Consider the following 14,865-nt stretch of genomic DNA (forward strand, 5'->3'; position numbering starts at 1 on the left):
CACAAAAGAATGTTGGAATGTCTACTTCTCTTCCGGGAGGCAACAGTGGGGCATCCCAGATGGATGAACATCATTGACACTGTTGGACCCAAGGCCATTTGGAGGCTATTGCTCTCACCCGGTGCATCTCCCTGGGCTCACTCCCATGCTAGTGCCAAAACCTCATGGGCACATGGTCTCTGCCTCTGCTGCACCACACAAGGGCACGGCTGCTGCCCACAGCCTCCCAAAAGCCTAAATTTGCAAAGAAGAGAGTGACAAGGCTTAAAACTCCTAGATTTTGTAGAGGGGAGACAAGCTGACTGAAGGGTGACATCTGATCCCGGCAGATGTGCCATTGCTCCCAGCTCACAAAACAGATCCATGTGAAGCCCAGGCTCTTGGCCTCGGAAAAGCATGTGACCATTCTAAGCAGGGACCAACAGAAGTCCAGGGATTAATATTTCTCTCTCACCCTTGGTGGTCTTGGTAATTGCATACACGTAGCAGATTGTAAATTGTGTGGCCTTTCCCACATTTTCAGTTTTTCTGTCCATTTTACCATTATCATAATTTATCAGCAGCAGCCCAATTAGCCTGTAATTACTTATAGAGCCTTTCTAATCCCTTAGATCTTTGCAGTATCGTTCTCTGTGTCTTAATCGCATCGAAGCCTTCAACTGTGAAACAACCAGCTGATCTGGCTGAATTTCCTGGGAGATCTGAGTTACACGTTTTCTTTGGTATTTTCCCATAGGCACTCACAACCTGTCAGGTGTGGGGCTGGGGCTGCACAGCAGCAGTGAGGAGGAAAATGGTATTTTCCATCCCAATGACCATCAGCCCACTTTTTTCACCCAAGACGATCAAATTAACCATCCTCCAGCGGGATGAGTGGGAGACAGGAGAACACAGCCCACATCTTCAGGTCATCCAGGGAACTTTCCTTAAATCAGTAAGCATATGGGTATTAAAACCAGATCCATATCCTCTCATGCCCTGATGGCAGCAAAGGTCTTCACCTCTGCATTTACTTCATGGGTTGCCCAAGTGTCCTCAAGCCATTTAGAGCATGACCTGCACCTTACTCAGGGTTAGGCTGTCCATCACACCACATAAAAGAAAAGATGTGAAATTCTGGTTTTGCCACCCAAAATGTCATCCTCCCAACCACTAGTCCTGACTTTTCAAGGCAAATGTTTTGAGGGAAGAAAAAAAAAAAAGGAGCAGAGTCAGTGCTTTGTGGATTTGGAAGGAATTCCTATTATGCTACAATAATTCTGGTATCTGGGTTACATCTGAAAAAGAGGTCAGACTGACTTGAATTTTCCATGCGTGCTGCCATAGCATTGAAGTCTGTTTCTTCGATTCCTCGTTAGGCTTTTGTTTCACTCACCAGCAAATAACGGAGCTTTTAAATTTACCTTATTAAGTTACATTTGTTGTGGGCACAGTGAAACCAGTGCAGAAACATCTAATTCTTTGGGGATTTTCTTTTTCTTTTAATTGACCTGCTATTTCACGGCAGAAAGCTGATGGATCACATAGGCAGCTGATTATGTTTCCACTTTCTGTTCCAACTCCTGTATTTGCCACTGCCTCATTACTGATCTGAAGCACACTCTGCATGCAGCCAGCATGACGATAGCTTGGGCAGTAATGCGAAAATGAAAGGCTTTCTCATTTCATTTTTATGGCTTTTCCACACTTGGGGGTAATTCACCTGCAGGGTAAAACTCTGCTGTATTTATGGAATCAGGGAGTTGTTGTCACCTTTTGGGGGTTGTTTTGAGGAGGAGGAGGAGAAGGAGGCAGTTTTGGAGACCTGTGTTGCTGAGTGAATCTATCTGGTCAGGGAGCAATGGAGAGGTGGGCACAAATTGGCAGATGCCAGCACATCCCTCCACTGCCTGCAAGCAAGCCTACAGCCTACAGTTTCCTCAAAACAAGAGGAATGGGATGGTTGGTACTTCTGCTGCTCACCATGGAAAGGAGCGTCAGTTCTCCATGAGAACCCAAGGACAACCCAGTCAGGCTACTCTGGGAAACATTCATGGGACTTGATTATTTTGGATGGTCCCGTCTCACTGAACTATTCTATTCTACCCTATTCACCACTCAAAGCAGTGAGGTTGAGTCCTTGGGTTATTACCAAAGCAGGTACCATGCTATACTAAAACATCCATCAGCCATGACATTGCTCCTGCAATAAAGGATGAAAGCCTGAGGGGAGTGGGAGCATCTGACTTCTCCCTCTCCAGTACTCCAGCTGAAGGAGTGAGAAGAAGGCAGCATCACTGGGAAAGCACCTGAGCTGTGCTGGCAAGCAAGGAAAACATAGGTACTTTTCATTAAGCAACACTGGGGAATTTCATCTGCAGATGGAAGTGTTTGACTGCAAGCCAGGAGACAGCTCCTGCCTGAGCACGAGACACGCTGGTGGAAGGAGGCTCAGCTCCACAGGCTGAATTCATTTTTTTGGCTGAAGTAATAAAGCTCTCACTAAGCAAGCATCTCCTAGCACAGCTCTAGGAAAGCTGGCAAGAGAAAAAGAAAGGAGAAGACATTGGGAAGGTGGCACATTCACCACTTTTTACAGTGAGAGCTCTGGGAATGTGCTGCCTGTACTAGGTTTTAATTGTCTTTTTAATAGGCCAGTATTATACAATCTCTTTAAATCTAATACTAACCTGTGAAACTTTTCCAGGTACTGGTTAGCTGAAAAGACGCATCTTTCTGTTATTATTTTTTACCCTTATAAAATAGGCAAATACCAAGAGTTATTTGAATAGGAACAAACCATGCCAAGTCCCCACTGATTCTTTTTGCATCTACTCTGAACTCTACCGCAGGGTGAAAAAAACTCTTGCAGAGCTCCCAGACTTGCCCAAACAGCTTTGAGCCTGCTTACCAGTTTCAAGAGTAATCTCATTCCTCTCATTACAAGCTTTCATTTGCAAATGTTTACCGCTTACATGGAAGTCAGATAATCACCAAGGAAATTCACACTACAGTACACAGCATGGACACATCTGCAAGACCACGTAACATGCCGGTGGGAAACAGGCTGCATTGTTTTGCTCTGCTTTCCATGTAATTCAGAAACTTAGACTTAAGAAGATCTCCACAACATACAGGTTTTTTAGCATCTTTCCTTTGACTAGCTCACCGCTCTACTGAGTTTCTAAGCTTAGAAAGCTCTCATAACCACCCCAGCTTGACAACATGCCTCTGTTTTGGCACTCCAGGCAAACCCACATTGGTGCCATGAGCTAACCAGGTAACAAAAAGGTGACGGAGATGCCCAAGGGGGAGAAGAAGAGACTTTAGAGATGGTACTTACAGCAAGGATGGCAATGAGGATGCCTGCAGCACACAGCACTGCGTCGTTGATTGTCTCCATTGACTTCAGCGGGTACCTGATGCTGTCATCATCGCAGTAGAAGCCCCGCTGGTAGGGCTGGATTGTGCTTGTTTCAATGATGAGGAAGGGCAGCCCAGCTAGAAAGAAGGGGAGACAAAAAAAAGCCATCAGTGATATAAGGCAAATAGGAACAGCCCTCTAGTAAGAAGAAATAAAATAAAATAAAGTCAAAAGTGGAAAAATGCTTGCAAATGACCTGGTACTGTTCCTGATGCCTTTCATTTTGTATTGCTATCTTTCTGAAGAGAAATCAGGTTTTGTTTTTTTGAGTCGCTCTTGCAGGGAAAAAGCATCTCCCCTGTTATGGTTATCAGATGTCTGCCCTGCCTGGTTTCAGTTAAACCTCATGCATTGCAAATATTAACTTACAGGAATGGACCCCAACAGCAATCCCTCTGCATAAAGCCATGAAAACAAATCTGGCACTTTTCTCTGCGGAGGGCTGATGCCTGCTGCCCCCGGGCAGGACGAGCTGTGCAAACAAACACTGAGGGATCGGGTAGCAGCCCTGTGCTTCCTACCTGACCAGCCCCACTAAACTCAATCCATATTACTTCTAGGCCTCTGAAGCCTCCCTCAGTTCCTTCCTCTCTATTTACAGGGTAGATGTATATTTGTACCTGCAACTGGTCAGCTCAACTGCAGCTTTGCAGTAGGCACAAAGCAGATGGGCTCAAAAACCTGCAGCCAGTGATTAAGACACACGAAGGGACGCCTCAAGACTGCTGTGCGAGTGAAACTCCACATTCTTATCATTTTGCAGAAACACAGCATTGTCTCAAGCCTCAAAAGACAGCACTGGTGTATTTCCCAGTTACCTCGTGCCTCAGTTTCCCCATCTTTGCTGTTAAGCCCATCACTGAAAGAAGCGATACATCCCCACCCAAACAAGCCCCAAATTCCCAATCTCGTTCAGAATAAATCACAAAACACAATCCTCCTCCCACTCACAGACTAGAACCCAGGCAAAGCACCTAACACGTCACAGCACAAGTATGTCAAGGATTGGGCCAAGGCAAAGCAGAAAAACAATGAGGCACAGCTGAAGGAAAGTAGCGGATGTCATTTAGGTGATGATGCACAGTGGTTCAAACTTTTAGCCAAAACAGCAGAACTCATGCCCACATCCTGCTAAAAGCACATAGGTGTATTTATTGACCACCAACTTGCTTAAGTTTTCCTGGGTTTGTTCACACAGTCATAAGTCTGAGAGATCAGAGGGGCTTTCCTTATTAAAAAAAAAAGAGGAAAAAAATGAACACTGGTTGGTTCCAGTCAGTATTTGTCTACAGTACATTTTCAGTGATCCTGTCAGCTCAATGTGATTTGCAAAAGCAGTGTATGAGGAGTTAGCATGTCAACAAAATAACGTTCCCCATCTCAACAGGAGCAAAATCTGTGCGATTCATTTTGGCTCCTCTTGCTCTACATTAACAGATTTACCTAAACTATAATTATTAGGGGGTTTTGTTAGTCTTTAAAAATGAAGGACAGACCCAGTCACCTATTTCCCCAGTATGAGTGAGCGGGGGTCAACACACATGGACCTGAAGCCCTTTGGGAGCAAGCCAGGGCCACAGCTCAGGCCTCCCTTCTGACCATCTCCGAAACCTCTGGGAATGGGCTGACCGTAAGTGGGACAGCACAGTTTCCAACAGATGTGAAACGGCAAATAAAGGTGTCAGAACTGCCTGTCCAGCTCAGATTTGATAAATAAAATTGGACACCTCACGTGAATCCAGTTGATCTTCATTCCACTATTTAACTGTTCTGAGGCATAACCAGGTTGGCCCTGAAAATCGCCTCTGATGCCAGCAATACAGTATTAATAGGCCACTCAAAGAATCCTTATTTTCCCAGTGAAAAATTGCAGCAGAAGAACTAACAGCACTTGGTGCGATCCAATTTCACATGCACTTGAAGCAGCAGCCTAGCAGTTGAACTCGGGGAGTAGACGTGCCACGGTTACGTGGCTTATTGTTATTTCTCCAGTTCCTCTTGTTAATAGCTTTCACATGACAGGTCTGTAAAACACATGTTCCCACAGACAATAAAATACATCTGAAAGCTAAAACTGGCTCAAAATAAAATAAAAAAAAATTAAAGAAAAAGACAATAGTGTTCCTATACATTATGTGAACCCAGGAATAATAAAGATTTGTTTTCCCTTCATTCATTGAACAGCATGGGGTAGTATTTCCGCATTTCAATTATATGTAGGCTTGCCACAGCTATAATAAGAGTATAACTGACCTATATGGTATATATTTTCTTTGAGTGCACATAGGCATAGTTTAGAAAATCCAATGGTTTTGTTTTCTCTCCTACAAACTTGTGGTTTAGTGGGATATTGCCAATCGAGTCTTGACGTTTTTCCAGCAAAACGGTAACCTCAGATTCCCCCTTTTTTTCCCTCTTTTCCCCCTCCCCTTTTTCAACATGAGAAACATAAACACACTCCAGAGCCAAACGGATATTACTTAGAAGACACAACGTGCCCTTGATTTTGAGGGCGGGGTGAGAGGCTGCTCTTGCAGCAGTAATTACCCAAATGACAGAAGACCCCAGCCCATGCTGGACAGTAAATTACACTAAAAATGGTTCTTCTTCCAAGAGATTACTGTTGGACCATGGCTTGCCTACTGGGCTAGGTCACCGTCCATGTATTTTCTTTTCTGGCAAGGGGCTTCCAGCACAGAGAAGACTGCAGGAGTGCCAAAAGGTAAGTAGAGAATGGGTTTTGCAGAAAACGTGAGGGGAGTGAAGTCTGGAAGAACACAAAATTAACTGTGGGGCAAGATATCTTCAAGATCCCTCAGCAAAACACTACAGAGATGTTATTCACACTGGGAGACAAGGGTAGCTGAAGTGGGGTATGGCGCACACACCCTTAGAAAAGCAAAAAGTGACATAGGTTTATATCGTGGAGATTAGGTTTGTCCTCATGACTTCAGGTGCCCCAGTATAACCCAGTTTAATGTTTTAATAGAGAAATAGAGGTTATGCATTCCTGGCTGCGATAACCTGCATCTACAATTCAACATCTGCACTCCCCGTCATGGTGCTGGTTTTCCAACCTCTACTGCTTTCCACTCCCAGTCATGGAACAGAACTCCTGAGAATAAATGAGGTATGTCTCACAAGATGGCAATGAATAGTGATTTGCACTGAACAGACCAACAGTCCAACAAGGCAAGAAAAGATGCTACACTCATTTTTGGATGGTCCACTTTCTCCAAAAGAATGGTCCCATTTGGCCACTCTGTGGCAACAAGGCAACAGCATTCTCAGATCTGCTGCAAAGCCTTTAATAATACTGCAGAAGGGCCTCAAGTCCTTCTTAGTACTGGTATCACCATGCTGAGAAGTTACACAGCAACCAATGGGCCATTCCCCAGTTCACTGAGGCCATCAGAATATTCACGCAGAACTGGGTAACCATAGGTGCACTATTATCTCCATTTTAAACACAAAGAAAACCAAAGTATAGAATAACAAAGGGATTTGCTTATTGCAATGCAAAAAGGGTAAATGGAGCCGAGATCACCTTAGTGAGTTGTAATATCCATCAGCAAAATAAAGGAAGGTTTTTTCCACCTTTAAACAAGGGGGAATTTCTGCTTTAACAACGGAACAAGGAAATCCCAGCTACATGCTTTTATCTAACTACACTGCAGGAGATCAAACGAGACTCCAAACCATGAGCATAACAGAAATCTCTCAGGGGCTGCTCCTGCCCCATCCAAACCCACAGGAGTTTTGCCATGGGTCTGCATGGAGGGCAGCCCAAAGCAGGTGTGGACACTAACGAATTGTGCGAGGCACCACAGGACACCGTGGGGCTGGACATTGAAAAATGATGTTGCTTTTGTTGGGAGGAAGTCCAAGTGACTTTGTGACCCCAAACCACTGGTGTCCTACACAAATAAATTTAAACCCTCCAGTATTAATCTTCCCGTTTAATAAAGGCAACCAAGTTGGGAAAACCTAGCACCAAGTGGAAATATTCCTGTCCTTGATCAGCACCTTTATCAACAGGCAGTTAATAGGCAATAACCCTGGGAAGGCTGGCAGAAAGCTAAAATCTCACCACCAACCCCAAACAAAATGCCTTGCAAAACCCCGAAGTGCTCTCTGACCTGCTTGAAAAGCGCAGAAAAATCAAAGGCAGAAGAAAGGGCTCAGTGTTGGGTACAGCACTTTAAATCTTGGAGCCTTTGTAAAGTTAACAGTAGTGCAGATTTAACAGGGGGGAAAAAAAATAGAGGGATAAGCTTTCCTTGGCCACCCATTTGAAAAAGTCATGGAAGGAACAGGAGGGGAAGTGCCATTTCTGCAGTGACCCACCCATGCAGCTCTCATCTTCCCAGCCCAAGCTTTACCTTCACACTAAATTAAACACCCTCTCAGTGCATTTTGATGGAGACTCATTTCTCCCCCCCTCCTCCCCCTCAGAAAATAAATATCTTCATTCTTTAAACATGGCAGGTCAGCAGAACATTGCTGGCCATCTCAACAAAGCAACGTAATTTCTAGCAAGCACACTGTGGTGGGTTTGGCTGCCAGCGTCCAGGCCCTGGGCATATGTTCAAGGTTTTGACAGGTTAAAGGTCTAGCTTAGTAAGTAAGAAAGATCATTAAAGAATTTGGCAGGGCTGAGTGGGGCATCTAATTCCTCATTGAAGATATACCATATAAATATTTGTGTTCCAGTGAGCAGTGGGTTTTCCTTCTGAAGTAGCAGCTGATCTTGGATACATATAAACCTTATTTGGTTGACTGTATCTATACACATTTTACAATGCATAAAAACTAGATTAGGATACAGTGAGCTTCTGTTGGTGTTTTAAAGTTGGCTTCCCCAACTTCTAGAGGAGAATTGCATCACTGCAGATCAGAAAAAAAAAATGCATCTCAGTTTTGGCAGCTGCTGCAAGAGTAAACCACTCTGGAAGCCAGTTGATCATGTACATACTGATAAAATTTGATAACACAAAGAATAGAAATATTTCCACATCTCTATCATTTGAGGCACATCCTGGCAATCACTACGCGGCCTGAGTGTACCAGCACCAACAGAAAGAGTGGGGGAAGGAAGGGTAGGAGTTTGGTCAACAAAAACTGAATCTCGAGGGATCTGATGCACGGTCCAGAAACAGCTAGAAGAATCCTGATGCATTAGGCTGGGATTTCCTAAAGTCTTGAACAGCATCAGTGAAGTACCTCCTTCACAATATTTTTTGACTAAACCTGGATGCTTGATGCTCATATATACCCTGGAAGCCAGTATATAGAGTACCTTCTGCTTCACACTTCATTATCTTTTCAATCTTCGTTGTTCATCATGCTTTGGTTCCAGCAGTCCAGAAGACTGCTCTGGGCATCTGCCTGTATTTTGGAAACATATCTAATGTCTTTGTTTTCAAAATAGATTCCCATTCAACTCTATTACAGCTCCACTACTCTTAGCTACACAGAAACACATGAGGATAGAAGATTCTCTAAACATGCAAACAAACTCTAGACTTTACTATAGAGCAGGGACCTGCTTAAAAAAAAAACATCTATAAACAAGGATCAGCATATATAGCATTTCACTGATTTGACCTGTTTGGGAAGGTCCCAGGACACAAGGGGTTGATTTCCTCCAGAATCAGGATTTTAGTTTCCTCTACTCCCTGCAGGTTCTCCCAAGTAACTCATTAACTTTTGATGTTGCCTGTGTCAACCTGCCTGGTGCCCTTCCTGGCTATCAAGAGGGTAACATTTCCATCCACTTATTTATTATTTATATTTCAGCCAATTCATTGGGACTTTAATGGAAACCATTTTTAAGTTTATCAGCTGCTACTCAGGTTATTGTCCATTTCAGCCTAGATGATGATATCTTCTAGATGATATCTCCCCCCCAACAGCTCTTTAGTAAGAATTGGTTCTTTGGGAATGTTGATGCAATGCCTTCTTACACCTACAAGAGTAATGGCAAATGAAGAAAGCAGAGAACATTCACCTTCTGTATGGATAACCCTATAATACTTATGACCCCAACAGTGCCATGGGGTATTCGAAAAATGCCTCTAAAAGGAAGCATCAGTGTTGGAAGCAATGTCACTAGATATCTTACAGGTATCTGTATCTTGAGACCAAAGCCATCATTCATCAACATAACTCATCCCATCTTTCAGAGTAAATACAAATCAGTGCCCGCTTGTTGACCCAACCATTTTGTTGACCCAACCATTCTGGAGAACATTAAGAGGAAAGTTCTCTTGGTCACAGAAACCAAATGTCAAATTATTCTCACGCACCACAAATTCCTCTGGATTCTAAACTTCTGCAGGAAATGCTTCCTTGCACTGCTGGAGCTCACTGTGCCAGACCTGCGTGCTCACTCTCCAAAGGCTCCAGATGACTGGGAGCACTGCCATTGCTTTTGCTGGGAAGAGTATTGCTCTTTCAGATACTACCTGCTACCATTTCCAGAAGTAAACAACACATACAAAGGAAAACAATGGAGAAGGGAATTCTAAGAGGTATGTTAAACTGTTCCTCCGGGCAGTCTGGCATGAGCTGATGTATTAGAAGAGATTTAATATAAAGTATGCATATATTTTTAATGCCTAAAAAAACGTGTTAATAAGAACAAAAGGGTTTATCCAGACCACAATATGTAGATACATATAAAATTCTGTGTTTGTGGGGTAAAACACACCTAAGTCAAACTGGTCAACCAGCAGAAGTTGGAGAGGTGAATATAAAAGACATTACAGATGGGAACTCAGACCCAGTGCCAATCACTCATGATGGAAACAAAGCCACCATCACACTGAATAGAACAAGGAATAAAATGCCACAAAAACCCCAAGGCATTGGGATCTTTTGAGGCACCTCAGTACATCCAAGTGCTGTGGAAGGTCTGGCAGATACAAGCCTGACCTAGGATGACCCAACTTGAATAGAGAGGGGAAAAATTAAAAACATCCATGAACTCCACAACACTCAGGGCAAATGGACCACGTGAAAAACACACTGTGGTGACTATCATGTTTTCAATTGCAAACGAAGCAAGCCTTGCTTCCTCTGCTGGTCAGTGGGGTTTGGAAGGAGCTCTGTCTCACCATAGCTTCCCTGGGTCTCCCTTCGAGGAACGGCTCACATTGGCCCAGCTCATGTGTTCTGACCACAGGAGCCCCAGTTTTTCCTTTATAACAAGCCCAATCAACTCCAGCAGCCCCTACACTCACAAGGACAATCCTGTAGGCTGTGCATCTTGCATTGTAAAATACCGAGCACAGACTCCTTACCTCAGTGCTACCAGACACTACCACGTATAAGGCATGCCTCCTTGCATAACAACCATGACAGTCCAGAGGGTGGAAATATAAAAAAGCAGCCAAATCAATGCTGTTGACTGAATCCTATTTTGTTTTGAACAAAAATAAAAGGAGAAAATGCAGAAATTAAGCCAGCCCACCTGATCAACATAAAGGCCCCTTAAAGGAAAAACAAAACCAATCTTTTCTGCTAAACTTACTGAGCATCCTCCCTACTTGCCTGGAGCATCCTGGCCAAGCACTGCAGCCATAATTGAGCACATTTTCGGGAGCAACTTCTATGCCCGAGGAGGCCTCAAGTAGCTTTGTGACCCCGTTCTGTCAATGTACCTATTGTAAAAGCAAAATCCTGCTTTGGATTTGCAGCAGCAGCCACCTGCACAAATAACGCAGGGTTATAACTCTGTAACCAAAGACAAGCACTGAAAGCTTAAGAAGTTTGTAGTCCGAAACACACTTCTGACCTCTTCCTTAAAAGTTCACTAATCACTTTTAATTCATAATTTATTTCCTCTTAATATACTTGCTTTATGTGATACTCTTTTTTTTTCTTTCCCCTTTCTTCTTTTTTTTTCTTGAAGTTCCCCAGGAGAAAATGGTATTACACAACTCCCTTGATTAACTGGAAATGAAACTTTTCCCCCTCGGTAGTCATGATCCGGTTGGTACAGTTTCCAGAATATAATGTACAGTATACAGTGATGAAAGAAAGTAAAAGAAAAGCATGAGTGCAGCTGGAAACGGTTCAAGGGCCCTTCAAGCAACAGGGGTTTGACATTGGTGGTCCCTATAACACATCCCCATAAGGCTGCTCTAGTGGTTGGCAACCCTGCACATAGCAGGGGGGTTGAAAATGGATGATCATTGTGGTCCTTTCCAACCCAGGCCATTCTATGATTCTAAGGCTGTTCTTGTGCATCATTGAGTTAAAGAGGAGCAGGGTTTTCTCTTTCTCTCTCCTGTACTTCTATGTTATAGAGAAGACAGACCTTGTAGGCTGCAGAAGTTGCATGGGTTGAATAATTTAAGTGCAACCCAGCTGGAAATGGGATACTTTCATGGCAGCAGTCACCTGCAGCAGAGATGCCCACACCATGCTGCTAGCAAGGGTGGGATCAATTACCTCCTTATGACAGCTGCTTTGTGGCCAAGTGACACCACACAGACCTCTTCCCTTATGGCACAAATCGGGCTGGATCCGAATGGTGGAGGCTACAACCAAACTGCTATTGACATGGACTCTGAGGACACAAAGCATACAGTGTTCTTTAAAACCCCAAAATGGATAACCCCCATTTTGCTTTCCAACCCCCCCATAACAATGCCCGGCCCTGCTGTCAATGAACGTGTGAATAAATTGGGGAAAAAAGGTTAAAGGAGCCCAAGGGAACAGCAGTCCCTTTTTCTTTATTGCAGTTAATTTTGACAAAGACTCCACTGTTTCCCTATCTTATTTTTTTTTTCCTCCCTTGAAGAGCTCTGTGCCAAGCTGCATTATTCCTCTTCACGATGGTACTGCCATGAAACCTGCCTGGTATGTTTGCCTGAAAAATCACAGGTCTTCATGGAAATGGCTTTTTTCCTTCAGCAACAACTCCCTTTGTCACATCAGGCATGATGAAAAGAGGAGCAGGAAGGCACAGGTCTGACCACCAAACACTACAGAACTATACCCACAACCACCCAAACCAGGCACCCACTGCCCAGCATCACAAAAACCCGCAGACACCTTCCAAAATCTCTTTTCCCACCTCCAATACAACCTCAGATCCACGCAAAACACCACAGCCCCCTTTGCACAGCTTCTTTTCTAAGCACTTTGATGCCTGGGAAATAGCCTGTTTCTCCCCATACCACTGGCAGGCTTGTTTTGAAGGAGGTTTTTAAATGGAAATAGTTTCTTTTCTTGCAGCCCATCATGGCAACCGGAGCCTGCTGGCTCCTTCCACTGAGGCTGGAGCTCGGCAGCTTGTAGGGGGTGTCCTCAATCTCCAGCCTATTTACTGCTCTGGTGAGAACGGCGCCTATAGACGCTCCAGTTCTCAGATCAGTGTTTGGAGGGACTCACTTATTCAACAAACCAGCCCTTTCTAAATGCTGTCAAAGGAGTGATTTGATGCCTTTCACTGCTTGCTATACAAAACGCTGAAAGACCACGGAACTTCAAAAGCCACAGAAGCGGAGCTGTAGTTTGGCAGGAGTTCATTAGCTGCCTGTGTCCTTCTGTGTGTGGCTTGTAATTACATGCAGACCTGATGCCAAATCCTAATCTACTGAGGGGTACCCATTAATGTGCTGCTAGATGATTCACAGGTAGCTGATGGCGAGATTTATACAACTGGCATGTCAGATAATGCATGCATTTCTTTCGTTTTTCCTTTAAGCTGCTCTTTTTGGATCAGTGTACAAATGAAGTCCTGGCAGCAAAGCTGGGATAGTCCAGCTCAGTCAGAGGCCACACAGCAGTGGGCCTGATCCCGTTGTCATTGTGGGGATGCACACATCCCCTTGGTGCATGGGCTAGACAGAAATCACTTTTGGGGTTTTACTCCCACACTGCAAGCCAGCAAAACTCACTGCAAGTTCACCAGGCTCATCTTTCTTAAGAATAGGATGGTTGGGATGGGTGGTAGTAAGTAGATCATGATGGCCCTCCTGCTTCTGTTGACGCCCCCAAGGGTTTGCAAGTCCAACCACCTATCATAGTTCGCCTTTGTATAAAACCATTTTGTTTTGCTCCAAGCAAAATACTCTACAATTATGGTCCAGGTTGCTCTCTGTACTTGCCTTCATTCTCTTACTGTAGAGAGTGGATTAGTGACAGCAGGGACTTCAAGAGCAACCAGAGAAGCTGAGGAATCAGGTGAGGATGACTATTCGCTTTCTGAGGAAAATTACATGCAACATACATTCCTCCTATAGAGGAAAATATAGCAGTTAGAGGATCGTGAGACCAAAAAAGAAAAGCCCTTCTTTTCCTTGAGATCTGCATCACTTTGCAGCCAGCTGGCTCCCATAGCAGCTCTCAGCAATTAAAACCCTGGGAAGTCAAACACAACAGCACGGAAGCTAACCTTTTGTTTTCTTGCTTTTTAATTCTTGTCTTGTATTTGATCTCCAAGCACCAACTGTGGGCACCGAATTCTCAGTCAAAGGGGTAGCCATGGGGCCAGTAGAGCATCTCAGCACTGAGTTGGAGCAGGTCCCTGCCTGCAGAACTCTTCACTTCAAAGAGTGCATCCCCATGCACACTGATTTGCCACCACCATCACTGGTTTTCCAATGGAGAGCAAAAAAATTAGCCCTCATTTCCTTTTCCTATTTGATGTTCCACTTTCCAAAAGCCAAGACAAGTCCAATGAATCTCCCCTGCACCTTGCACTCTGCACTCAGAGACTTGAAAACCCATCTCCCATCCAGACTCAGGCTTGTCCTCTGTCCCATGGATGCCTGTCATGGAGAACCACACGCCTCCTCTGGACTCCCAGTTAGTAAGAAATTGTCATTGCTTTCAATGGGTGCTGCACTCAACCCACAGACTGTGGAGCAACCATGACTGGGGACCACCATGACATTTCCTAAGCAAGCAAGCTAGTCAAGCACAGGACACCTTCAACATATATCCAAAGTCATGTTTTGCAATTTGCTTCTAAAGAAATGGATGAAAGGAAAGAGAATAAGGATACTGGCTTGTTCCTGAGCTGCCTCACAGCCCAGGAGTCCTGTGGATCTTTACTTCATACTATTGGAGGTTTGATGCTGCTGACTAAAAATGAAGCTAGACATGCTGAGAGAGCATCTGCAGAACTGGTCAGCCCTGATACCCCTGGGAGCAATGCTACACCGGCCACAGGACAGCTATGCGCTCAGAAATCCTGGTTTGGATGCATTATGGATATACATATAATACCCAAAGGCCCTCATTAGCAACAATTCGATACATTTTACTCTTCAACATTTACCTAGTAGACAGCTTCTATATTAATTTTTCCTCACAGTTTTCAAGAATACAGATACTCACGTCTGCCACCACCCCTCCAGACACCCCTATTGCCATACTCCTCTTACATTTCCCTCTTTTCATGGGATAAGCCATTTCCCCATCACACTTCTTCCTCCATATCATTG

General features: G+C 44.2%; 1 protein-coding gene across 1 annotated transcript in view; it reads right to left on the minus strand.

Annotated features, from left to right (window-relative positions):
- PLPP3 (phospholipid phosphatase 3) overlaps positions 1 to 14,865 on the minus strand; it is a 43,184-nt gene that overhangs the window by 16,267 nt on the left and 12,052 nt on the right. The window contains exon 2 of the mRNA NM_001130488.3: positions 3,323 to 3,480. Coding sequence (NP_001123960.2) covers positions 3,323 to 3,480 — 158 coding nt within the window. The remainder of the gene's footprint in view (positions 1 to 3,322; positions 3,481 to 14,865) is intronic.

Source organism: Gallus gallus, chromosome 8, assembly GCF_016699485.2.
Source record: "Gallus gallus isolate bGalGal1 chromosome 8, bGalGal1.mat.broiler.GRCg7b, whole genome shotgun sequence".
In the NCBI taxonomy this organism is placed as follows: Eukaryota; Metazoa; Chordata; class Aves; order Galliformes; family Phasianidae; genus Gallus; species Gallus gallus.